This window comes from Cannabis sativa, chromosome 2 (assembly GCF_029168945.1).
Source record: "Cannabis sativa cultivar Pink pepper isolate KNU-18-1 chromosome 2, ASM2916894v1, whole genome shotgun sequence".
Taxonomy (NCBI): domain Eukaryota; kingdom Viridiplantae; phylum Streptophyta; class Magnoliopsida; order Rosales; family Cannabaceae; genus Cannabis; species Cannabis sativa.
Genome location: NC_083602.1, coordinates 15,817,201 through 15,845,050, shown reverse-complemented (window position 1 = coordinate 15,845,050; position 27,850 = coordinate 15,817,201). Strand labels below are relative to the sequence as shown.

General features: G+C 35.2%; 2 protein-coding genes across 2 annotated transcripts in view; both read left to right on the top strand.

Annotated features, from left to right (window-relative positions):
- Positions 1-322: 322 nt before the first annotated feature.
- LOC115720608 (uncharacterized) overlaps positions 323-27,850 on the top strand; it is a 34,861-nt gene continuing 7,333 nt past the window's right edge. The window contains exons 1-23 of the mRNA XM_030649763.2: positions 323-699; positions 1,242-1,409; positions 1,498-1,587; positions 2,052-2,188; positions 4,475-4,565; positions 5,442-5,524; positions 5,646-5,752; positions 6,249-6,401; positions 7,884-7,948; positions 8,057-8,144; positions 8,370-8,448; positions 8,776-8,884; positions 14,655-14,714; positions 14,871-14,989; positions 15,786-16,167; positions 16,704-16,888; positions 16,997-17,069; positions 17,220-17,370; positions 17,480-17,649; positions 17,951-18,301; positions 18,588-18,755; positions 18,941-19,234; positions 19,499-19,675. Coding sequence (XP_030505623.2) covers positions 484-699; positions 1,242-1,409; positions 1,498-1,587; positions 2,052-2,188; positions 4,475-4,565; positions 5,442-5,524; positions 5,646-5,752; positions 6,249-6,401; positions 7,884-7,948; positions 8,057-8,144; positions 8,370-8,448; positions 8,776-8,884; positions 14,655-14,714; positions 14,871-14,989; positions 15,786-16,167; positions 16,704-16,888; positions 16,997-17,069; positions 17,220-17,370; positions 17,480-17,649; positions 17,951-18,301; positions 18,588-18,755; positions 18,941-19,234; positions 19,499-19,675 — 3,516 coding nt within the window. The 5' untranslated portion in view covers positions 323-483. The remainder of the gene's footprint in view (positions 700-1,241; positions 1,410-1,497; positions 1,588-2,051; positions 2,189-4,474; positions 4,566-5,441; positions 5,525-5,645; positions 5,753-6,248; positions 6,402-7,883; positions 7,949-8,056; positions 8,145-8,369; positions 8,449-8,775; positions 8,885-14,654; positions 14,715-14,870; positions 14,990-15,785; positions 16,168-16,703; positions 16,889-16,996; positions 17,070-17,219; positions 17,371-17,479; positions 17,650-17,950; positions 18,302-18,587; positions 18,756-18,940; positions 19,235-19,498; positions 19,676-27,850) is intronic.
- On the top strand, positions 23,880-25,467 carry LOC133034791 (uncharacterized). The gene is made up of 2 exons (XM_061110183.1): positions 23,880-25,093; positions 25,201-25,467. The coding sequence occupies exons 1-2, from the start codon at positions 24,394-24,396 to the stop codon at positions 25,227-25,229; spliced, it is 729 nt and encodes a 242-aa protein (XP_060966166.1). The 5' UTR covers positions 23,880-24,393; the 3' UTR covers positions 25,230-25,467.

The window sequence follows — 27,850 nt, the reverse complement described above, 5'->3', positions numbered from 1 at the left end:
TTGGAATGACCTTTCCTTCTATTTTAAAATAGAATAGTTATTCTACCAAAATGATGGAAAGACTATTCCATCGGAATGATATTCTAATAGTTTTAAATGCAACTAAACAAAGGAATAGAATGAAAATTGTTTCCTTTCTATTTTATTTCATTTCATTACCTCTAACCAAACGCTACCTAATTATTTGATTTTTTTTTTAGAGTACATTTATTTTAGTAAAAAAAGAAAGTAAATATTTTTTTTATTAAGAGTTTTGGTGTATCATGTGGGCAAATACCATTACACTTTTTGAATTAAAATAAAAAAAGGCACATGAAATAAGTTTGGGGTAGAACTAGAAGCGGTGAAGCTGCCAAATTGACCCCAAAAGGCACACTGACTGACCGTTGTCCTGGCTTGCTTGCTAGTTGCTACAACCTACAACACCCTTTTTCTCTAAAGCTGGTTTTGAGTTTCGAAAGTTGAAGAAAGAAACTAGACATAATGGCCGAAGAACTAACGGCGTCTTCATCGTCATCGGCCGCGGCGGCAGCGGCGGCGCTGACTGGGAAATCGGACGGAGAGATAGAAGAGATGTTGGATCGAATGCTGACTCGTCTTGCTCTCTGCGACGACTCCAAACTCCAACCCTTGCTCTCCAAGCTTCTTCCCATCACCATATCCTCCCTTTCTTCTCCCTCATCTGCTGTCCGGAACAAGGTTTCACTCTCTCCAAATCTTCCTTTTGGCTAATATAGATAGCCTAATTTCAAATATAGTTTGATAGGTTTGAATTTGAGCTTCTTCTGCTATTTGTTCGGTGTTTGCGGAATCGATTCTATATGATATTTTATGGATTTGAAACTCAAGTTAAATGCCAATTCTGCCATTTTTGTGTGTGGAAATTTCGGTGAAGTACAAAGGAAATGCGGGGAATATTATTACCACTGCTTTGCAATTAGGACTTCTTGTATATAGTTGTTTGATTATGATATTTTAATAATTAATGAACATCTGAACAAGGTCGTGTACTATATATATGCTAAAAATGAGTGCTGTGCTTCTAGTCGGTATGGATTTTCATCGAATGTTGTGAATTTGGGTTTCTAACAGGTGCTTGTATATAGTTGTTTGATTATGATATTTTAATAATTAATGAACATCTGAACAAGGTCGTGTACTATATATATGCTAAAAATGAGTGCTGTGCTTCTAGTCGGTATGAATTTTCATCGAATGTTGTGAATTTGGGTTTCTAACAGGTGCTTGAGATATTGAGTCATCTGAACAAGAGAGTAAAACATCAGCCTGAGATTGGTTTACCTTTGGTAGAGCTATGGAATATTTATTCAGAAGCTAATGCGGCTCCAATGGTCCGAAATTTTTGCATTGTCTATATAGAAATGGCATTTGAGCGTGCGCCCACTAAGGTTGGTGTTTGTTTATTTATTTATTTACTTATATTGCTTAAGGCACTGGCTTTCGTTTGAAGAGTTTTGTAATGTTTCCTATATGTAGGAAAAACAAATTTTGGCACCCATGCTTCTGGTGAATATTTCAAAGCTTCCTCTCCAGCACCAAGAGATCATCCTTAGAATCGTCACTAAGGTATCAATTAGTGCCTACTTCAATTTCGGATTAGTTGGAAACTTGGAAGTGTTTTCTGAAGTAATTTACTTCATACATCGTATTACTTGCTGATTAAGTAATTAGTTTTTTTTTTCCCAAAAGGAATTTGACTCTCACACCTAGATGGTTTCTTGATTATGCCAATATGGTATATGAATGCTGCCCTATGTATTGTTACATTTGTTAACAATTTCCATTGTAGTCCCCCACTAACTAAGTGGAGTGGGCATGCTGTAACCTGGCTTTTCAAGCAAGGTATGCCAGGTTCGGCAAGAGTTCATGTCCAAATAATGTTTTAATCAAAGTCACTCTCCAACTTCCTTTGGGTTGCATCATCTTCCTGTCTATGCTTTGATGGTTTCATTATATTTAGAATTGTGGTACTCTTTTGGTCTCTCTTGGAAATTGACTACCCTTATTTACCCAGTGATTGTTGGTTTCAGGTTATTGGTGATTGTCATTCAAAACAAGTTGATGATGATGTTGCTCCAAAATACAGGGCAGTTAGTGATTCTAAGGATAGAGAACTATTTGTTGATTTTTGCCTTCATACAGTTTTATATCAACCATCATCTCAAAGGTTTGGAAGAAAGTATATTGTTTTTATTTAATCAAACGGTAGTCGAATGTTAATATAACAGGTGATAAGACATCACCTTAAGTTACATCCACAAGTGCCAAGTATTATTTGGCAATGCTTCAAACCTCATTTTTAAAGATAAAAATGGGCACCCTTTCATTCACTCTTCCACTATTTAAATATTCTCAATATTTCTAGAAAGACTCTTACACTTCTCGCAAACCACCTACGCTTTGAGTACATAAAATAGCTCTTCTCCAGAAAGTCTTTCACAGTCCCCACTTTGTTTCTATTTATTTGACTCTTGGGTGCCTAATACATTATCTGTACAAGTTCCTTTTAGTTAAGATTTGTAAAGAACTCACATCCGTAGAAAGGCTCTCTTGGTCATTTGTTTTTAAGTCAGCTATGGTCAACAATCTTGTACAAGTAACGAAGTTTTTTCTGCCAAAGTTTCTTTCACTAAATTATCTTTACAACATCAAGTGGTTTCTCTATTCATAGGATTGAAAATTGCATATGATGCACTTAAACAATTCCTTGTATCTTGCTATGATGAAAATAATGCTTCTATAATTGTACTTTGAAATTCCCAGAACTATCTTAACCATTTCATACGAGTCTGTATTTGGTTTTCCTTATGCCATTATGTATCCTTTATAAGAGAAAAGCGCCATAGCCGCTTCACTAGTAAAGCTTTGTTGCAATTCAAAATGTTGCCAATACCCAACCTCCTATTTACTTAGGTTCCCAACTAATAAATGCTCTCCGTTCCCATCAAAAGTTCTTGAACCTTCATTTCATGTCTCCCACTATCTTCTTTGGAATTTGGAAAAGAGAAGAGATAACTTGGTGGCAAACAACACCAACTATAAACCACCTCCGAGTCAGAGATGTTTTCATTCTGTACAATCTTTTTGCTAATCTTATCCAAAATTGGATCCCGAAAATTCTAATCTAAGTGACTATCACCCCTACAAACCTTAATACTTGATGGGCTAGCTATCCACTGAATGACCCAATAAATTTGCTAGCTCATTAACATATAAGTCCCCAAGGTTAATTATTGAAATCACACTTTTGCTCATATTAGTAGTCACACACCTGACACTAGATAGAATATTTTTAGTAGAAGCGACTAATTCGTTAAGTTTTGTATCTTTGGTTTAGTAAAGAACAATGTATCGTCTGTAAGTGGGAGACTTTCACTGTATCTATATCAATGCCAAAGCCTTCGAAAAAGACCTTCTAGATTTGCTTTCATTAGCAATCTGCTTGGGTCATCAACCACTAGAATAAATTAGGGAAGGCAAAAGTGAATCACCAACTTTTGTGACGGTCTTTTGTTCATTAAGTTGAATGTGTTGCTGATGATAAGCACCCTCCCATCCATGATATCCATTGTTGCTCACAACCTTTCTTTCAACTTTCTCGTATGTGCATTTTTAAAGGAAAAAAAGGGACAAAATTCTACAATTATAGCTGAAGCTAGACTCTCATAGCCTATTAAAATAGGAGAACATCACATCTAATACAATAGGTTACCCTACTCTCTTTTTTCAAAGTCGATCTTTAGAACAATTCCTTCTTGATCAGCCACTCTATAATACTCCACAACTTAATCAGCTATATCATAGGAGCAACACTAAGAACCTATCTGCAACAATAAATGCCCCTTAAGCCTTTGATACTAAATTTGATTGCTATTTTGAAACAGCTTGGAATTGGCATCCTATCATTTGCCTATTGAAATCTTAACTTCTGTTTGATAGCCCTCTCTTCTAATATAATCAATTTCTGTAACACATTTCCTTTTTTCTTCGTACTGTCCTTTGTTCATCTTGTAGAGGATATTTTTGATCAAGTGCTTGCATTCTACCCCTGAGTTGTTTCTCCAAACACCCTGGTATTCTGGCTTTTCAAATTGTCTTTCGTACTTTTTTTACTCATGAATTGATGGCCATCCCAGCTCAATTCCACAATTTTCTATTTAACAGCTGAAGAAAAACTCGTGAATATTCTTACGTTCTAATTACCTATTCTCAAATCTAGAAAGTGTATCCTGTGTGGGATTAGTTGGGGTGGGGCCCAGATACCCATGGGTTAAAAAAAAAAGGAAGAAAAGAGTGGGTGCTGACTTTAGAACGGTAATATCCAAAGTTACATGGCAGCAGTACATATTATTAGAGCAGTATATAAATCTAGATTATTTTTTTCTTCCCTTTTAGCAGAAGTTTTTGTTAAGATGGAATTCTTAAAGTGTTTGTTTATGATGCATCTATGCAGTAGACAATGCTCACCTGGACTTTCAATCTCTCAGACAATGGGTGTTACTGGGAAGCAGTCTTTGGACAAAGATATCGTGTTAATAAGGAAGGTAAATGTGGTATTCCCTTGTTTTGGAATTCAGAGATTATTTATTTTTATGGTACTTGTTCTGCCCTTGAACCCTACATTATTCATGTTAGCAGTCTGAAGATACTTATTGTTATAATATTACTATTGTGAAACCTACAAAAGAAGGGTGAATCGGTCCTAACAGTACAGCCATATAATATATGTAAGTCGGATTATATATGGTGTAGGTATGGGTCTGTTAATAATCTCAATGTCAAAAAAAAAAAAAGAAAAACAACCGAACAATCTAATAAGTATGCTTCCAGTCCCTGGCAATTGTTTTGGGAGTTCTGCTTTCTAGTATTGTTAAGGATTGGAACTTGTTGTCGTAGTTTTGCTTTTAGTGTGGACTTCTTTACTATTTTTAAAACTTGTATTGATCTCCTTAAATATGATTTCTGTCTCAGTCTCTTATGTCATAACTCCTAATTGTATGTAAAATGATACGAAGATTACTTACATCTATGTAGATATTCACATAGACAAGTGTATATTATGTTTTCTTTTATTTACAACAATAATAATATATGTTTAAGTGAGGTTATGTTCCTTATTATACCTGTATTAATTCTCCTAAACTAATATATATACTAATATATTATATATTATATTAATATATAATATATTTATGTATATATATAAAGACAAGTGTCTTTTTGTGCTTTTAGGATTTTTCTCCACGAACTATGACCTATATATTATTGTGCCACCGTTAGCCATCGTCTTTTTATGTAAAAAGTTTATATTAAAAAAGAAGCGAAAATCAGATTCTCTGTTAGCATCCTGCTATTCACCCCTATAATAAGATATCTTTTAGTCAGAATTTATGATACTATTTACTTTTTTCTGTAAGCAGTTGGGGATCTTGAACGTTGTTGAAGTCATGGAGCTGGCACCAGAGCTTGTTTTTCCACTGTATCTTGCTGCCTCTGTTGATTTGTAAGTAGTAATTTTTAGTACTCATAGGTTTTTTATTTGTGGTCACTCTCTGTGTAGCATTTTGTTTTTTGACCATACTTTATAATTCTGTAATGACTTTGTCGTTGTTGATTGATTCTAGTCAAGACCCTGTTGTAAAAAGGGGTGAGGAGCTTTTGAGGAAGAAGGCTAATGGCACTAACCTAGATGATATGAACCTCATAAACAAACTTTTCTTGCTGTTTAATGGTATAGAATATACCTTCTTCTTTTCTTACATGATTTGAATGAGTTACTGTATTATATTGGAGTTGATTAATTGTTGTCTGAGCTAACATACTTACTCTGCTACTAATGTTTGTTTGAGATTTCTATACCTTTTCTGTTCGGCTCATTCTACTGTGTGTGCATATATATATATATATTAATGAACTCAAGGGCCTTTTGTTTTGTTAAAAATGTTATCATAATTGAGGAGATTTGGTTTTGTTGAAGAAAACGATTGTTACTTAATACGGTGATGCATATTTGAGTTTTGCTTAATATTACATACAAATATTCTGTTGAAATATAAGGCACTAGTGTAGTAGCATGCTTAAATTTTGTGATTGATGAATGGGAGTTCCACCATACTTTGTTGTTTTACTTGACATAAACTTTTTTTCTTTTTCATAGAAATATTATGCAGGATCAACATAAAGAAATACTTTGTGCATGGTCAACTTATCTCTTAATTTTTCTGCAGGATCTGCCGGATCTCAAAATGTTGCTCCTGAGTCTAGGGTTACTCCTGGGAACCATGCTTTGAAAGTAAAGCTGATGTCTACTTTCTGCAGATCCATTACAGCCGCAAATAGTTTCCCATCTACATTACAATGCATTTTTGGCTGCATATATGGTATGGGATTGTTTATTTTATTTTATATTTTTGTGTTCCAAGGGCTTCTACGTCTTTGTCTTTTGCTGGACTTGGAAGCTATTGAGATAAAATTGTTATTTCATCTTTTTGAGAAAAATCTGATGCGCCATAAAGTATTCAAGTTTTGTTTAATCATTTATAAAAATGCATAGAGGATGGTGAAAACTACATTTTTCTTATTATTATACATGTGTTTCTCTTTAAAAAATAAAACTACATTTTTAAGTTAAAACGTCCTAGTAGTGTTTTCTCTCCCTTCTTTTGGTTGTTTGTATTCTTTGTTATGGAATGAGCGTTACTTTTTTCTCCATGCCCGTGGGGTTGGTGAAGGGAGGGCCCCAATTGGTAGAAAAAAACCCTCAACCCCCGTCTTCTTCTTTTTTTTTTCTTTTATTTTTTTTTATGTATATATATATTTCATGTATTAAATGTAGCATTTTGTATCTTACAAAAAATATATTGATAACAATTGATTGCAGTTTCATTTCTTCAATGGCTTTCTATACTACTGAAATATGAACGGTTGAAACATTGTTGGTAGACTACCTTGTATGCTCTTTTGGAAAATAAAAAAATATTATGCTGCCTCTGTCAAGATGAATTGCAGCTAGCCTTTTGGCTTTGTAATGTAAAAGGCTTCAAGGATATCCCTCTCTCTGTTTTAATTAGAGAGTGGAATTTCTTCGGGTAATTTTAATCTTTATAATTTTCTTTTCGTTATGACTCATGGTTCGAGTGATACTCTGATCTTTGTAACCATGGCCTTCCTCTGCCATGAGCGAGGGCTGTCATTATGTTTGGAAGGAGGTCATTCATGGACATATTGACTTCTCTCTCTCTCTCTCTCTCTCTCTCTCTCTCTCTCTCTCTCTCTCTCTCTCTCTCTCTCTTCTTTTTTCTCAAAGAAAAAGACAAAAATCTACTTGAAATGCTCTGTATTTATTTGATCATATGTAGTTTGTAGCTCTTTGTTCTAATCTCGTAGATGACATCTTTACACATACAGAAATGTATTGGCTTATTTAGTGCAAGTTATAAAGCAGATGATCATTATATTATTTAGCTGGGAACTGCAGTAGGGTAAAAATGGGTTGTTCTTTTCTGTGATTTGAATGGTTTTTTTCTCCTCTTTTCCAGCTCGTCAATGACTTGGAAGCATTAACCATTTTTGTATATCTCTTTCTTGTTTTAGTGGCACACATTTTTTTTACTAGAAAGTGGCACACATTTAGTTACTGCATTTTAACAATTATAGTGATTTGCAACTTATTACGTAATTGAGGGACCAAAAGAAAAAAATCGATTTTTTGGTAGTTATGTGCTAATCAATGTAAAAGTTGAGTCTGGATTTGGAGGGGTTGGGGTTGTTGTATCTGCTGCTAATAACCCCTTTGCCTATAGTACTTGCTAGGCTACCATTTGCTGAACTTTGCTTTATGTTTTTATTGTCTGATGTGAAAGGAAATGATACTACATCAAGGTTGAAGCAGTTGGGAATGGAATTCACTGTCTGGGTATTTAAACATGTAAGTTTTTTTTTTTTCGTGGATTCTCTTTTCTACACCCAAAAACTTTTTCTCTATTTTTTTTAATATTTATCTTTTTGTCTACTTTTAATTTCTTGTGTTGTGCAGTCACAAATGAACCAGCTGAAGCTTATGGGTCCAGTGATACTGAATGCAATTTTAAAGTCACTTGACAGTTATTCAAATACGGAGTCAGGTTTGTCCTATGCATTGAAGTTTATTGGATTAATATTGCCATCATCATTTTTATTTATTTATTTTCCCAAAAGAAGATAAAAGAAAAGTGACATTTCTATTGTAAATATTCAATTGGTCATTTTTTTTAAGAAGAAAAAGAATTATGGCATTTGTGTTTTTTAATCATATGACAATCATGTTGATTTATAGTATAACATTGTTTTACTGTACTAAATTCAATCAGATGCTGCTGCTAAGGATACCAAAACTTTTGCTTACCAAGCTATTAACATGCTTGCACAGCGCATGCCTCAACTTTTTAGGTACATTCTTCTACTTCTTTCTTCTAGTACTAAGTATCATCCGTACAAGTTATTTCTTTCTCCAAGTCAACATATTTGTTTCATATACCCAAGAGGGGTTAGCTCAAATGGTTAGACATGTAGTTTGCTCTCACAAGGTCTGAGGTTTGAGTCCCTCCTGGGTACATACATAGTAATTGCTATAATTTCCTAGTCCCCAAGTATTGTATGGTTAGGTGGATCCTAGTTAAAAAAAAAAATTCGTTTAATATCCCCCTTTTGTTTCCTTTAAATGTTAATCCAAACTTTTAAAGATGAGATTTTAAAGGTGAAACTCTCTCTTTCCAGAGATAAGGTTGACATGGCGGTGCGACTTTTTGGTGCATTGAAACTGGAGGCACAGTCTCTTCGCTTCATTATTCAAGAGGCAACTATATCACTTTCTAGTGCGTATAAGGTATGTTAGTGTTTACACCTTCCTTGAAACTATGATTTAAAACTTTTTGTTATATATATGTACACACAAATCTATTTTTCTTATTGAAATAGTATGTCAGTACTTGTATTATTAATAATCAAAATAATACAATTTTTTTGAAAGAGAGAAAAAGGTCATTGTCACCCGTCCCTCCTGATATATATATATATAGATTACCTCACTTGTGGCAGAGGAAAAAGAACAAAAAACCACGGAAAAAGTACATAAAAGGAAAAAAAATGGTGTGAACCTTACGTCCCCTCTCCCATACACTAGAGACTTCCATTCTCTACACAAATCTAGAAAAGATAAATCCTCAAAATGTTTAGACTTGTATACCCAAGTAGCTGACCAGAATTTTATTTTCTCCCAAAGTTCTTCCTTTGAACTCTCGCGACCCTCAAAGATTCTAGAATTTCTTTCCAACCAAACAGCCCAAATTAATGCCATAACCACTGTTCTCCATAGTTTGCTTTTGCTTTTGCTGCCCCTTAGTTTACTCACCATCATTAGTGGAACACAATTGGGCATAGCCCAAACAAGTTTGAACTCATTTACCAAGTGCAGCCAGATTCCACGAACATAACGACATTCTAAAAATAGGTGTTCCAAATCTTCCCCGCTATTTTTACAGCACACACACCAGCTAGGAGAAATACAAATGTAAGGTCATCTCGTCTGCAACTTCTCATGAACATTGACTTTGCCTAGAGCCACTAGCCATCCAAAGACCTTAACTTTTGAAGGAACTGAGCTTTTCCAAAGGATCCTTGCCCAAAAAAGGCTACTATGGTTTGGGTTTGAAGTAAACCAGCTAAAGGCAGATATACAAGAGAAAATGCCTCCAGAATTAGGCCTCCAAATTCTGATGTCTACATCTATGGTGAGCAGCCAGACATGCTCCAATCGCTGAATTAAGCTGATAAGACTAGGGACTTCCCTATCCAAAAGGTTTCTTCTGAATATAAAATTCCAACTCTTCTCTAAATTGCCTGGCAACCCTTCGTCCACCACTAGCTCCCTTATACTTTCATTCTTGGCTTTGGAGATCACCACTAACATCGGAAAGACACTTTTCAAAGCTGAATCTCCAATCCATACATCTTTCCAAAAGCAAATGCTACCCCCTTTTCCCGCTTTAAAATACACTAGCTCCAAATATTTGTCATACAAATCTGAAATATCTTTCCAGGGTCCTTGTGGAGATAACCGAACACCTTTTTTTGAGTCCCAAAGATTCTCGGCTTGACCATAGCGACTCTTAATCACTCTATGCCATAATGAATTCGGTTCTAAAGAATATCTCTAAAAGCCACTTCATAAGCGGCCCCTTGTTTCAAAAATCCAAATTTCCAATGGCGAGCCCCCTCTCATTCTTTGGCTTACATACCTCCTTCCATGAAATCAAATGTTCACTGCCCAATGAATCTCCACCTTCCCAAAAGAAATCTTTTATCATCTTTTCCAAAGACCGTGTGACTAATTTTGGAGCTTTGAGAAGAGGGAGAGTATATTGGAAGGGAAGATAAGATAGATTGAATAAGATTAAGCCTATCCCCCCTAGATGAGGAGCAGTTCCAACCGTCGAGTTTCTTGGCACATTTATCCATAATCGAAACCTGAAAACTCTTCTTCCTAGGCGAGTCACCTAGAGGCATTCTAAGATATGTCATAGGCCACTTGCCTACTTCACTCCCGATTTGAAGAGCACATTGTTCCACCACTTTTTCATTCAGGCATAGACCCAACAGTTGGCTCTTACTTAAATTCACTTTTAATCCTGAAATACCACAGAAGGCTACAACAATTCTAACCAACTTTTGAAGTGACTCCTCATCATTTACAAAAAATAGAGTGTCATTCGTGAATTGTAAAGGGCTGATTTGCACTTTATCTTTGCCAACACTGAATCTCGAGAAAGAACTTGAATCCACCGCTTTATTCACCATTCTCTCAAGGAAATCAGACACCAATGTAAAAAGGAATGGAGATAGTTGGTTTCCTTGCCTTAGTCCCCGAGACCCTAAAAACCTTCCCCTTGTACTCCCGTTGATGAAGATAGAGAATGATGTTGTTGAGATGCATCCTCTAATCTATTTCCTCCATTTTCTCCAAATCCCTTTTTCAACAAAACCCACTCTAGAAAATCCCAATCCAATTTGATATATGCTTTCTCGAAATCAATCTTGAAAACAAAGCCACTCTTGCCTCGTCATCTATAATCTTCGACGACCTCATTATTGAATCCAAAATTTGTTTGCCTTCCATGAAAGCAGACTGAGTTTCTGATATTGTGTCACCCAACACTCCTCTAAGTCTTGTAGCAAGGAGAATGACTTTGGCGATAATCTTGTATACACTAGTAATGAGGTTGATTGTTCTGAAGTCTTTTACCTTGCAACTGTTGAGTTTTTTGGGAATAAGACAAATGAAAGTTTCATTCCATCTCTTTCAAAAGCTTTGACTACCAAAACTCCCAATGGCCGGGAGTAGTATCCAAGCTTTGAATCTTGATCTCCAGATACTTCCAATAAATCTTCTATTAACTGCTTCCTTCTTAACTTCTTGTAAAACTACTAGATCCGGATTGGCCTTAAAATTAGTTGCTTTAATTGTGTTTCTCTTCTTTTTATCACCACTACCTCTAATATTCCAAGAAAGGATCTTCATTAATCTTTTTTCATGGCCCCTATCTTTTTGTAGCTCTTATCATAATTCACATTGTAGGTCAGGTGATTTAGCTCTTTGCATTTCTTTCTCCCATTCTTACTCGCTCCTTCGCTCTGCCTTCCTATCTCTTTGTTTTGCAGAATTTCCAATCCCAAATCCGCCAGACTCAACAATCTTGTCCCACAAAGAGTCCTCCAAATTAATACCCTTTTTTCTCTGATTCCCTTCTAGACTTAACTGATTTTGAGATACCTCTTCCTCCTCTCCAAAGTCCCTACATGTCACAAATAATGTCTTCTTGGTCTTCTTTCTCATCCTCATTTGAAGAATTCCCCATCCGCATCTGACGAGTCACACTCCGAACTAAGTTCCAGAAAGTCTTCTTCCAAAGATCTATTGCCTTTTTCCAAATTCTCCTAGAAGCTTCCCAAATTCTATCCATTAAATTCTTCACAGAAGTGATCTATTGCTTTCCTTTTCCTATTGTAAACTATCAAGTCTTTTTTCATTCACCACTTCCTCTTCTTGCTCATCTTCTCCATCCTTGTGTAATACTTTATTTTCTCCCATTCTTTTGTTCATCTCAAAGTCTTCCCAGAAGCTAATTATTGTCGATTTAAAGCTTTCTCTAGCTTTTGGTTTTATCAACCCAAGTAGTCCTTTGAAGAATTCGTTTATCACTAGTACGTGGCTCTTTTTAACACTTAGGGCCTTTTCGTCCTTCCCCGACCCAATTCTTCTTGTCATCAAATAGTCCTTGGTCTCCTTTTCGATCCTATCTGAGAGAGTAGTTGCTAGACAATCTCGGCCCAGCACTAAATTGAAAGGCTTATTACAATAGTAAATTAATTCCCCTGGTTTAAGACTATGAAGCCCATCAAACCCCCAGTCCTCACTCCTTGGTCCTTCTACATTTCGGCCAAATATCTCCCGGCCCAAACTATGATCATACTGACACATGTTTTTTAAAAGGGAGAAAGCACCTAGTTCTGGACTCTTGACAAAATTTGGTACACGTGTCCTAGACAAACCTTGAAATAGCCGAATAAATATTCTCTTCAAGTTATTTGACTTCTCACCTCCGCATGCTCTGGTTTCGGGACTTGAAATATCAATCAATGTATTTAAATTACTACGGCTATCCACCTCGAGATTTGCTGAATCACCAATGGCTTGCTCCATCCCCATCTTCTCGACTTCTTCCTCAACGCAATGATTCTCCACCAGCGTCTGGTTCTCCGATACCTGAGTACCATCTTCTTTCTAATCAGTAATGGCCTAACCATCCTTCAATACCCCCCGTATATCAATCAACCACCATATCGTCCTTCTTTGTTCCTTCAATCGAGCATTCTTCAAACCCCTCATTATTATCTTTTAACAGACGGCACATAGCCATGTCTTGAAACCAGAGTGTATTGAAACCTCCATTAAATCTATAATTCTTTTCGTTGAGTTTGAAAAATTTCAATACCAAGTGAAAGTTGTCAATTGTTACTGCTAAGGTCTGAGGAATTAAGCCATTAGAATCACCCTCCAATTTCAATTTTATGTGAGGCAAAAAATTCATTTCAGTAGTCTCTTTATCAACGTCTAGGGGTCTTCTGCATAAGGCTTCGATTTTCCTCATCGTTTTCATTTTCCAGAGATTTATAGGAAGCCCTTCGACCCCAATCCAAGACCCCTTGCACTCAATCTTCACGTCTTTGCTCTGGTTTTCGAGCGACCAATTGACAAAGGTCACTATCGCATTTGTGCCTGCCACTTTCTTTAGTTTTATCTTCAACAATTCCTCCTTTTTGTTCTCATTCTTGCACCATATAATTGTCCTGTCATCAAACAGTTGATTTCAAGTTTTTTTCCCACTTCCATGAATAAATTAAAAAAGATGCAACTCCAAGAACTTTTACTGTTATCTCTAAACATAATAACTGCCAACTTCCAGTCTTTAATACATTGCTTTGCACTCAAATAATCCGTGAAGTTTTTCTGGTTGAGCCGCTTTGCTGGAAAGTTCTTTATAAACCAGAATCCTTGCTCAAAAGTGGGTAAAAAATTCCATTCACTAAGATTGCCATATTTCATATTCCCCTGGTGCTTCTGGTATCCTCCCCTTTCTTCCCTGAGTTTGTTCCCATTTTTTTGTGGTGCTACTTCTTAAGCCACTGATTGTTTCACCACGTTAGCCCATGAAGCTTTATTGTTGTTTCCTGATTTTACCACACGGATCTCTTCTACTCTCCTCGTGGACTTTCTTCTCAATAAGTTGCTAAGACAATCTTCGAACTCCTTCCAGCCCTTCACCTTAACTTCTTCAGGGATGATCACCATCTTCACAATGTTCTTTTTCAGTATAGTAATCTTAAGAAATACACCCTTCGCATTCTGGAAGACTTCCAAGAAGCAGCTGTTTGTATTGCTCTGAAAGAATCTTTTGAATGAGTTCCTCTGCTTCCCTATTTCTTCTGTATCTCCTCCAAAATTTCCAGAATCCAAACTGCTGCATCAATTGTTACAGCAATCTTGAATCCTGCTAGTCCTCTCGCAGATTCTCACAAATCCACCATCCTTGGACAAAGTTAGCATGAATGCTTTGTGTTCAGTTATGAAAATCCAATACCGATGTGGCCTAGAACTTTCAGACTCAGAACACTTTTCGACTCCCAAACCAGTAGGGTTATGGATGTTTTTCTTCCCATGACCAGTGGAGTCATGGTGCCAGGACAGCCGGTTTTTCCCATGGCCAGTAGTAGGGCCATGAAAATTCCTTACGTGCCTGAAAGTTTCTTTAGAGAGAGGAGAGGGAAAAAATGTTTAAAATGTTTGTGTCATAACAAAGCACAATAACAAAACCGAAAATAATAGATAATCAAAATAATACAATGAATCAAAGAGAAAGCCATAGGAAAATAAATAAAGCTATTATGTTAGGTGCTGCCAATCCAAATCAGAAAATAATTATAATTAAACCCTCTCACCAATTCAGAAGACAAAATACCCTTACATTCACCTACATTGAGTACATTAAACTGATTTTTATTGTTCTGTTCACTATACTAATTTATTGTTTGATCTTTAGGGTGCACCAACAACTGTGTTGAAAGATTTGGAGACGCTTTTACTGAAAAGTTCTCAAGAGGTTTGGACACTCTTACGTTTTAGGTTGTTTTGTCCTTCTATAGTTTGATTCGTCCCTATTAGATTAATACAATAAGAGATTTGACCTCTCTCTTTTTCTCCCTTGCTATTTTACCTTTAAACTCATCATGAAGACTATTTTCTTGTGTTGACATAGGAACTAAGTGAAGTGAGATATTGTGCTGTGAGATGGGCAACATCATTGTTTGATTCACAACATTGCCCTAGTCGATTTATTTGTATGCTCGGGGCAGCTGATACTAGTTTGGATATCAGGTTTGGTTTAATTTAAACTTTGAATTACGTGCCGAGATCACATTTTTTTTCCTGTTTCATTACACTTTTATATTTAAGTAAACATTATGTTTCATGGAGGTGAGTGTTTTATTTTTATGTTTGTTTTTCTCAATTAAGTAAACTCATGTATAAATAATGCTAATTTGCTATTGCTCTCATGGTTGGCTCAAATCCCACAGTTAATTAACCACAGTAGAATAAAACTTTCATCTTTTATAGAATATTTAAACATTATTAAAACTTTCTATAGTTACTTTGCATGTTTCTTTTATCTGTTTCCAATGTGACTTTTGTCCCACCTTTTATTTTTAATTTTTCTCCAATGCTGGACTTTCTCAAATCTTGTATGCAAAAAAAGATCACCATTTTGTATGTGCCATCTTTAGCTCAGCCTAGGCTTTTAAGAGACTCGTAATCGAAATGACTAACAATTAGATTGACTAGTAGTCGAATTCACCTTCAATCGGATTGATGAATAAGAATCTGTATAAGCTTTTTACTTTACTGTTAGGAATCAATATCAAATTTGACAGTACTCCATTTCATGTTTACTTCACTTTGGAATGGAAGTAAATAAAATGCATGTTACAAATATACCTTTATGTAAAAATTAGCATAACAAACAGTAGTCATAATCATAAAACAATGTCTTATAATTCCATAAAATAAAAACTTCTTATTTATCTATAAAGACCAAACCAACAAAAGCTGAGGAATGCATCTTACAAACTTGTGACAAATGTAATTTGGCATCCTGATATATCTCTTTTTTCAGGGAAATAGCAAATGAAGGCCTTTTTTTGAAGAACAATAATGGGTTTAGCATGAGCGGAAAATCTGATGTGCAGTATCCAAATCTGGAAGCCATGCTAGATTTTATTCTCAGACAACAACCAAAGCTGTTAGAATCATCTGAGATGAGAGAACAAAGGCTTCTTTTTCCTTCAAAAACATATGTGGTTATGATCAAATTCTTATTGAAATGCTTTGAGTCAGCATTGGAGAAACACAAATCTTTAGAAGAATCACCGACTGTTCAATCTGCTATTGAAAATATGTGTTCACTGTTAGAACATGCTATGGCTTTTGAAGGATCTGTTGAATTGCATGCCATTGCTTCCAATGCATTGATTGCTGTTGGATCTTGTGTCCCAGAGGTCAATATTGCTGATACTTTTGTGCGGACTAAATTACTTGTTCTGTCTCTTTGTTATATATATAGGAAAATTCTTAACTAGGGGTATCACGTTTGCTCTTACCATAGGGTTATTTTGTATTTTCGATATATGGACAAATTATAACTCCATTTTTTCAATATATAACGGGGTACATTATTGTTACAGTACGCATGCTCCTCAGTTCTAGAAAATTATAAATAATTTACAGTGCTGAAAGTAGGATTCAAACATTCAATTGCATTTGTAACTTTACGTGTGCAATTGACTATTTTGAACTTTATGTTTGACACCGTAAATCATTTAGAACTTTTCGAAAATACGTGGGATGTTTGTTCTAACTACAATGTATAATATCATATTAAAAAAACTGGGATATAATTTCTTGAGGTAAAGAAAATAGAAAACACTCCTATGTTAGAGTCAAAAGTGATACCCCTACTTAAGAAGTTCCCAATGTATATAAATATGTTTATATATACTGTTACATGCTAAGTTTGTTGACCTGTTATTTATAGATGATAGCAACTCGTTATGCACTGAAAGTTTCATGGATAAGGCAACTACTTAGTCATGTGGATTCGGATACTCGTGAATCTGCAGCACGTCTACTTGGAATAGCTTCCTCTACTCTTCCTGTAGCTACATCATCAACTATAATTAGTGAACTAGTTGCTTCAATTCGTGGAGTACAGAAACTGAGGTTTGTAGCTTCTATATTTGGGGTTAAAGCTTGTAATTATTCAAGCCACCTTCTGTTTTCAGTGTAAATTATATATGGATACTTGAAGAAAAAATCAATTTTGTTCAGATTTGAGACTCAGCATGGAGCATTGTGTGCTATAGGATATGTTACTGCTGATTGCATATCCCGAGTGCCCTCAGTAAGTCGTAATTCTATCCTAGCATCTTTCAGACATGGTTTATATTCAGCATCTTCCTGATTGTTGGTTGCTTTTGAGGACTTGAAATAATAATGTTCTTTAGTACTTCTGTGTCACTCGGGCTTATGTCTTGACATAATATTATCTCAGATTCCAGAGGCATTGTTTCAAGAGACACTGAAGTTTCTTGTTGATGTTGTTAGCTCTGAGACTGCTACACTGGCTTCAGTTGCAATGCAAGCATTGGGTCATATTGCATTGCGAGTTCCATTGCCATTACTTACCAATGACTCTAATTCAGGTAAGCAGTGTAGACATTCAAATATTATTGACTGCCTGAATCTCCCCTATCATTTCCTGTCAGCCAATTTCGAAATATTGTTAACAAGTAGCCCATAATTAAACTGCAGTTGACATACTTACAATTTTACAAGAAAAGTTGAGGAAGCTGTTATCTGGGGATGATATTAAAGCAATGCAAAAAATTGTTATAGCAATTGGACATATTTGCATGAAAGAAACATCAACTTCTCGTCTAAACCTTGCTCTTGATTTGATCTATAGTCTTTCCCGGTCCAAGGTTGGTAGAACTATTTTTGTTCTCTGCTATTTACTAGCTTCATTCATTTACTTGGTTGTATATAATCAAATCAATTTATTTTTTTCATGGTCTTATTACATTAAGCATTATTATTTCCAAGATAGTATTAATAAAAGATCAATAGGTTATCATTCACATTGTATTACTGCCTAGGCAGTAGCCAGAAACCTCTAAAGATTACAACCGCAATCACAATTGCAATATTTTATTTCTATAATTTTTTTTTCAGCACTTGAGTGGATTATAGATGTCTAATTCCTGCAGCTATTGAGTTGTGTAGGTTGAAGATGTTCTATTTGCTGCTGGTGAGGCTCTATCATTTTTGTGGGGCGGGGTTCCTGTGACTGCTGATGTGATTCTCAAAACTAATTATAGTACACTTTCTATGAGTTCCAACTTTCTTATGGGAGATGTGAACTTAACATTGTCAAAGTATAGTACCGGTGAAACATGTATGGTTGATGAAGATTTTCATTCCACTATTAGAGATGCAATTACTAGAAAGCTTTTCGATAATCTTTTATATAGTACCAGAAAAGAAGAGCGCTGTGCTGGATCTGTCTGGCTGTTATCAATTTTAATGTACTGTGGCCATCACCCTGCCATCCAGAATATGCTTCCGGAAATTCAGGTTTGCCAGTTACAAGCAATCATTTCTCTTGTTATCTTCTTTTTCCACTTTAGATATTTGACCTATCACAGTGGATCTCATTTCAAACTGTCTTCTTAGAGCTGAATTATAATGTAGATCTTTTTGACTCTTCCTATGCTTTTCCACTAGGAGTGTTATTTTCTTTCTAATCTGACTTGAAAACAGGAAATTATGATGAACTTAATTGCGTGGATGCTTTCTACTTTGCCCTAGCTAAACACTATATACTAGAACTCTTTGACAAAACCTTTACATATGAATGCAGGAAGCTTTTTCACACTTGCTTGGTGAACAAAATGAACTTACACAAGAGTTAGCATCTCAAGGCATGAGTATTGTGTATGAACTTGGGGATGAATCAATGAAGAAAAACTTAGTAAATGCATTTGTAAACACCCTTACTGGGGCAGGGAAAAGGAAAAGAGCAATCAAGGCAAGTTTATTCTCTTTCTCTCTCTCTCTCTCTCTCTCTCTCTCTCTCTCTCTCTCTCTCTCTCTCTCTCTCCCTATTAATTTTTATATACATATAGATATATATTACACACTATGTATGTATTATATTTATGTCTCTGTCTGTCTTTCTCTCCTGAAAATGCTAACTTCCAATTTTTTTATCAGCTTGTTGAAGATTCTGAAGTTTTTCAAGAGGGAGCTATTGGCGAAGGTCTAAATGGTGGGAAACTAAGCACTTATAAGGAACTATGCAATTTGGCTAATGAAATGGGGCAACCTGACCTCATTTATCGGTTTATGGATTTGGCTAATCATCAAGCATCTCTAAACTCAAAGAGGGGTGCTGCATTTGGGTTTTCTAAGATTGCAAAGCAAGCAGGGGATATTCTTAAGCCACATTTGCATTCATTAATTCCGAGGCTTGTTCGTTATCAGTATGATCCTGATAAAAATGTGCAGGTATAGATCCTTCAGTGCTTTGTATGATGTGAGACCATCAGATTCTTAAAATCTGTATAAATGTTTATTTATATATTATTTGAAGGCTGTTGTTTATTCAATTGTTAATGTGCATAGCTGTAGAAATGCAATATTTTACTACATCTTCAGTATATTTTTCTTATAATAGTCGCATGGAAAATTTATGAATTATCCATTCAAGTAATCTTGCACGCCGTGTTAGATCTATAAGTTCTCATATCTTCTTTCTTCTGGTGTTTGTAGGATGCAATGTCACATATATGGAAGTCACTAGTGGAAGATTCAAAGAAGACAATCGATGAACATTTGGATGTTATTATTGATGATTTGTTGATTCAATGTGGTTCTAGATTATGGCGTTCACGTGAGGCGTCCTGTCTTGCTCTTGCAGATATCATCCAAGGACGGAAATTCGATCAGGTGATTTACCAATAAATTCTTAATTATTATTTTTCAAACTAACTTATTTGGCATAAGTACTTGAGTTTATTACGACTTATATAACACTAAGACTTGTGGTGGCTGTAGAACATCTAACCCACATATTTAAATTTGGCTTATAATTTCCGAGAAGCTTTCACTAATAAATTTATTAAGTGTGAGTCATCTTAACTCCTTAAAAAAGTGTAAACATCTATTTCTTTTTGTCAGACGCTTCACAATTGATTGTATATTATATGTCTACGATGTACATGTTTTTGAGTATCCATTTTATATGTCAGGCTAAATGAAATTCTCCTTTGAATACTAAAATTGACAACCTTTTTATGTACTGTATTTTTTTAAGGTTGCACGTTTACTGCACCCTAATGCAGTTTTCGTATTATTTTCACTTACATTAAATAATTTAAGCAACAATTTTTTATAATTTCTTAAAAGAAAAAAGAAACAAAGACCAGAAATTTACTTGGAAAACCTGCCAAAATTTAAAAGAGCACTCCCCTTAAATTTTGAAATTTTGATTTAATAAAAAGAAATTTGTTTGCATTTTTAAAACAAATCATTAGTTTTCTCCTCTAGAAAAATGTTCTCTTCTCTCTCCTCCTTTTGAGAGAATCGAGCCATGCATGGAAGGGGCTCTGAGAATTGGCACCATGACCTCACTGGTCATGGGAAGAAAATTGTCCCTAACCCCACTTGTTTAGGACAAGAAAAACGTTCTGCTATTGATCTCTTAGAGCCATCAACGACACTGGAGTTTCAGAACAGAGCACAAGGTATTCATGCTTAACAAAAGACGACAATTCGATCAGAATTTGTGAGAACAAGATTGACTGGTTATGAGATTATTATAACCTTTGATGCAACTTCAGATTTGGTAGTTCCTCCAGAAGTTAAATGGGACAAAGTTGATAGAAGATTTAAGACTTATATTGTATATCACAAAAGGATTAAATGAAATATTAGGTGCATGTTTGGCATCATAACTAAAAAACTATTTTTTGTTTTTTAAAAACAGAAAATTGTTTTTTAAAAACAATTTGACTTGTTTGGCCTTGTTTTTTGAAAACAGTTTTCAGAAAACAAAGTTACAAAAAACAAGAATTTTGAAAACAACAAAATGTTGTTTTCTGTTTAAAAAACCAATTCACTTTTGGTCAATATTGTTTTTAAAAAACACTAACCAAATATGACTTGTTTTTAAAAACTTCAAAAACTATTTTTTGTTCTCATTTTTTAAAAACAATTTTTTGAAAACAAAAAACAGAAAACAATACCAAACATGCTCTTAGTCTTTTAGTGTACATAGGCTGAGTTGTCTTAGTATTTTAATTATATTGGTCCAATTGTAATCCTAGGTGGCCTAAGTCTGTTTTAAGACCTATGCTTATAAATAGAAAGAGAGAAACCTCATTGAGATTAGCTTGGAATTAGAAAAGAGTACTCTTGTGGAGAGAACAATCCTCTCGAAAGATTGGGAATTTGGAAAGACGAGCCTCTCAAAAGCTCGATATTGTAACTTTGCCACTGCTTTTTCAAAATAAAGATATTCACTACTGGTGTTTATTTTGGGAAATAGCTGATAGAATATTTCTAGTCTAAGACTATTCTATCCAAAGAACTCTGTGGAGAAAAGTTATTCTACCACTCTACTCGAAGAGGATATGGAAGCTTTGGAAACAGTGGTGTCGAAAATCAAAGGCTCCATTCAAGAATCCATCCAAGAACTTGGGAAACAACTGCAGCAACAGTTTCAACAACAATTTTAATTGTTATTGGAGACCCAAGAACCGTCAAGAAAGCTCTAAGAACTTCAAGAAAGTGTTGTTAACAGCCGAAAACATCGCAAATTGGAGATTTTGGCATGCCACAATAGTGGATCTGTGAGTGCACCAATAGCTAGACAATTCAGGACCATTACAATAGCTTTGGCAATGGTGGTATTACCTTTTTTGAATGGAGATGATCCGTTTGCGCGGGTCATACGCATTGAAGAATATTTTCGAATTGAACATTATCTTTAAATCCCGTTACATTATGAAGCCATCTGGCTACCCACACTCCAATCTTGTCCTAAAGATATTCCATCTTCATAAATTGTTCTTCAAAAATCTTCCTATTCCTTTCCAGGCACAATTCCCCATAGTAAGGCTGGTATGGCAAGACGACATAGAGTTTGGAAATGAAAATAGTATGCCCAACTTGAATCAGCATATTTTTTTGTTTTACGTCTCGTAGTTCTTCCTCAACCAGGTGTCTTTTTTTTTTTTTTTTTTTGAAAAAAGAGAAAGAGGTCACTTCTCTTAGACTAGCCCCACCCCCAATATATTATTGAAAGTCTCACTTGTGACGAAGGAAAACCATGGATACAACCACTATAGCTCAAAGCAAAAAGAGACAAAAACATCAAAACTATACCAGAGCCGAAACAAAACTAGTAAACGGAAAAACAATAACCCAGAATCACAATAAATTACCACAAGGCTCTCCATTCTCTACTTAAGTCTAGAAACAGAACTACTCAAAGAACTTTGTCTTATATACCCAAGTAGCTGTCCAAAATCTAATCTTATCCCATAAGACATCTAGTGAGCTCTCCACACCTTGAAAAATTCTGTCATTTCTCTCTAACCAAATAGCCCATAGAACTGCAAGAATTGCGGTTCTCCATAAGCTGGTCTTTCTTCTACTTCCACCCAATTTGCCAACTATCATATGGTTGACTGATTCAGGAAAGACCCACTGAATTTCAAATTCATTTAGCAATTTAATCCACAGCCTATGTACAAAGCTACACCTCAAGAACAAATGTCCCACATCTTCACCACTTTTCTTACAACCAACACGCCAGCCTGGCGACAAACACAAAAATGGCCTTTTTTTTTGCATCACAGCGTGCACTTTTAATTTTTCTAGAGCCACCAGCCAACAAAAAACTTTCACTTTGGAAGGACTGTTAGAAATAATTAGGGTCACAATTGTATATATAAAATGTGTGTTGGGTCATCAAATAAATAAGTCAAATTTATGTGGTCTATTTTGGAATAAAGTTTATGACTTAAGGGCGTGATTGTTATGATTTTAATATGTGGATACCAATTAGACAATTTCTATATTGATGAGGGGCCAAATAGAAATAGTCAAAAATATTGCCAACAGGTTTGTCTGTTGGTAATATAACGGTAATGGTCCCCATTTGCATCGTATCTTTTCACTCTTGTATCCCCATCACCAAGAGAAAAACTTTCAGAGAAAGGTTTTGATGCAAATTGGAAGATCATACCAATAAAGATTATTTGAAGGTCGATTCTATGGATTCCGGTACGCTTCCGCTATTCCTTAATCTTATTGTTTGATTCTTTTGAATTAATTAGGGCTATATTCAGAGTTTACAGTATTTCTAACATGTGGTATCAAGAGCATCCTTAAATTAGTTCTTGAGAATTTATGGTTGTATTGATCTTCCATTAAATTATTGTTTTCAAATTTAGAATATTCCATTAAGTATTCATGCGATTGAAGTTTATATATATATACGATTGAGTTTTATATGCGATATGCATATGCGATTGAAGTATTGAAATTTATATGATAAAGTGTATATATGATTGTAGTTTACATGGGATTAATTCAGTATCAGTTTTTTTTTTAAAAAAGTCTTACTGTTTTGAAACAGTACACGGAAATCCTAAAAGTTTATGAATATATATATTTGCTTTGGTTGTAATTATCGATTACTGTGTATATATATATATGTGTGCTGTTGGAAATTTTTTATTTCTCTCAGGTTCAATCGTTACTTGCAGCATATGTATATGCATAATTATGTGTGGAATTAAATTTGTGAGAGATATATTCTTTTGAGAATATATATATGTTGGTTTATCAATTTAGATAATAACATTTTGATTGCACTCTCGGTACGAAATCAATTTGCGATACAGATATAGCATTGATTACTGTTTTGTTTTATCTTTATAAAGCATATTATATATACGGTTTCAGCGAGAATGCATTGTATTTGTATTCTGGTTTTATTATTATTATTATTATTATTATTATTATTATTATTATTATTATTATTAATTTATTATTATATAATTTTAAAGTAATAATAATAATAATTCAGTAACAATTAAATTCAAATTTTGGTTTAGAATTTATTAAGGATATCGAATATTTAGTTAAATTAATTGAAACAAAATATCACCAAAGTGATTTCTTTTGTGTAGATTAATTTAATAAAAATATTATGATAATTGTGTGTATGTGATTCATAAATTTATTAACTAACCCAAAGGTGAGTTAATATTTGGTTGAATTTCATGCATGTTTGTGGTGATAAATGTGTGACAATTATAAAGTATTTTATGTGAACAATTTGTTAGTCCAAAGATTGCATATTGTTTGACATAATTTATTGTCAATATTTGATCACTACAACAAGATTACCGCTTACAATTAATATTACTGTCCAAAGACTTAATATTAATGCTGTGTTTGGTATCTTGAGATGGGATTAACCATTATTTGAATTTATTGTTTTATTCGGATTCTTATATGAGCATGTTATTTATGTAATTGTATTGTTCTTTTCAGCTGTTGCTAGTGTATCTGCTAACCTTAATTCGGTACCGGTCCTTAATGGTAATAACTTTAAGGACTGGAAGGAGAACATTTTTATTGTTCTTGGCTGCATGGATCTTGACCTTGCATTAAGGATGGATCGTCCTGCTTCTCTTACAGATACTAGTACCTCCGAGCAAAAGAGGATTTATGAGAAGTGGGACCGTTCAAACCGCATGAGTCTTATGATCATTAAGCGCGGCATACCTGAGGCTTTTAGGGGTGCGGTGTCCGAGGAGGTCACCGATGCCACAACTTTCCTTGCTGAAATTGAGAAGCGCTTTGCAAAAAGCGATAAGGCGGAAACAAGTACTCTTTTAAAGAAACTTATTTCCATGAAGTTTAAGGGCAAGGAAAATATAAGGGAGTACATTATGGAAATGTCTCACCTTGCTTCAAAGTTGAAGGCACTAAAGCTTGAGCTTTCGGATGACTTGCTTGTGCATTTAGTGCTTATCTCTCTTCCTCCACAATTCAGTCAATTTAAGGTCAGTTACAACTGCCAAAGGGAGAAGTGGACTCTTAATGAGCTCATTTCATTTTGTGTTCAAGAGGAAGAAAGATTGAAGCAAGAGAAGACTGAAAGTGCTCATTTGGCAAGCACCTCTAAAGATAAGGGCAAGAAAAGAAAGAATGAGGCTGCTAAGGATAAAGGTCCTGCACATAAGAAACAAACTCAAACCAACAGTGATGATGGTTGTTTCTTTTGCAACATGAAAGGACACATGAAGAAAGAATGTGCTAAGTACATTGCATGGCGAGCAAAGAAAGGTACATTTCTTACTTTGGTCTGTTCTGAGGTAAATTTAGCTTCAGTACCAAGAAACACTTGGTGGTTAGATTCTGGTGCTACTACTAACATCAGTGTTTCTATGCAGGGTTGCCTGAGTTACCGAAAGCCAAATGATGCTGAAAGAAGCATTTATGTAGGAGATGGCAAGTCGGTAAATGTGGAAGCAATAGGGCATTTTAGGTTGTTATTAAGTACTGGTTACTATTTGGATTTGATAGATACTTTTGTTGTACCGTCTTTTAGACGGAATTTGGTTTCTGTTTCTTGTTTGGACAAATTGGGTTATTGTTGTTCATTTGGAAACAATTGCTTTAGTTTATCTATTAATTCAAATACTGTTGGAACTGGTTCACTTATGGTTTATGACAACTTATATTTGCTTGACACTGTTGCTTCTTATAATGAAACCTTGAATGTGGAATCACGTGGTACTAAGCGTAAAATGGATAATGAAAAATCAAGTTCCTTATGGCACAAACGGTTAGGTCACATCTCTAGAAATAGAGTTGAGCGACTTGTATCTGATGGAATTTTAGATTCAATTGATTTTTCAGACTTTGATGTTTGTATTGAATGCATCAAAGGCAAACAGACCAAAACAAAGAAATTGGGTGCGAAAAGAGCTACCGATGTCTTAGAGTTGATACATACAGATATTTGTGGGCCATTTCCTACACCTTCTTGGAATGGTCAACGATATTTTGTATCATTCATAGATGATTACTCAAGATATGCGTACCTATTTCTACTTCATGAAAAGTCCCAAGTGTTGGACGTGTTCAAATCTTTTAAGGCTGAAGTTGAGAATCAACTTAGCAAAAGAATAAAGCAAGTCAGGTCTGACCGTGGTGGTGAGTACTATGGCAGATATGACGGATCAGGTGAACAACGTCCAGGACCTTTTGCTAGATATCTAGAGGAGTGTGGAATTGTCCCACAGTACACTATGCCAGGATCTCCTAGCATGAATGGTGTTGCTGAAAGACGAAACCGTACTCTTAAAGATATGGTAAGGAGTATGATCAGTCATTCAACCTTACCAGAATCACTCTGGGGAGAGGCACTTAAGACAGCAGCCTACATTTTGAATAGGGTACCAACTAAAGCAGCTGCAAAAACACCTTATGAGTTTTGGACAGGGCGAAAGCCCAGTCTTAAGCACTTTCATGTTTGGGGATGTCCAGCTGAGGCTAGGCCTTATAGGCCAAATGAAAAGAAGCTGGAACCTAAAACTGTGAGCAGCTACTTTATTGGATATTCTGAACGATCTAGGGGTTTCAAGTTTTATGATCCCAAAGTAAAGAATATATTTGAAACGGGAACTGCAAAGTTCTTTGAGGATATTGAGTTTGGGGGGAGAAATACGGTTAAAGACTTTGTTTTTGAGGAGGATTTAGAATCACCCACTTCTCTTGAAGATGAGTTGATTCCTATTCCAATAGTTGCTTTTGACAATATTCAGGATTCCATTCCTAATATTGATCAAGTTTTAGATCAAGAGCAACCAAACATAGTCAATCAAACCCCAGAGGTACAAACTCAACAACCTCAAGAACAAGTGCCTTTGCGACGGTCCACTAGAGAAAGAAGAAATGCTATTAATCCAGATGAATACATAGTGTATCTTCAAGAACATGAGGATGGCATTGGAATGATGGAAGATGATCCAATCAACTTTCATCAAGCCATGAAAAGTTCTAACTCTCAAAAGTGGAATGATGCCATGAATGAAGAGAATAAGTCTATGCAAGACAATAAAGTTTGGGAAGTTGTCCCATTACCACAAGATGTAAAACCAATTGGTTGTAAATGGATATTTAAAACCAAGAGGGATGAAAATGGTAATGTGGTGAGGTTTAAGGCACGTCTTGTAGCAAAAGGCTATACTCAGAAAGAAGGCATTGATTATAAAGAGACTTTCTCTCCGGTTTCATCGAAAGACTCTTTTAGGATAATAATGGCACTTGTTGCTCACTTTGATCTTGAGTTACATCAGATGGATGTTAAAACAGCGTTTCTCAATGGCGACAGTGATGAGACAATTTATATGGAGCAACCAGAAAACTTTGTGGTCGGTGACCCAAAGAATATGGTTTGCAAATTAAAGAAATCCATCTATGGACTCAAGCAAGCTTCCCGTCAATGGTACCACAAATTTCATCAAGTGGTTCTCTTATTTGGTTTTGAGATGAATGCTGTTGATGATTGTGTGTATCATAAGTTTAGTGGGAGTAAGTGTATATTTCTGGTTCTATATGTCGATGACATATTGCTTGCCACTAATGATATAGGCTTATTGCACGAAACCAAGAGATTTCTATCGAAGCATTTTGAGATGAAAGATCTTGGTGACGCCTCCTTTGTGTTAGGAATTCAAATACATCGAGATCGTTCTCGGGGTATTCTTGGATTATCACAAAAGGGCTATATCGATAAAGTACTCAAACGGTTTGGCATGCAAGATTGTAGACCAGGTGATACCCCTGTCATTAAAGGAGACAAATTTTGTCTTAAACAATGCCCTAAAGGAAGCCTTGAAATTCAAGAAATGCAAAAGATTCCTTACGCTTCGGCTGTTGGGAGTCTTATGTATGCTCAAGTTTGTACGCGTCCGGATATAGCGTACATTGTTGGAGTGTTAGGCAGATACTTAAGCAATCCAGGAATTGATCAACCGGAAAGCGACCAAAAAGGTTATGAGATATTTGAAGAGAACAAGAGAGTACATGCTCACA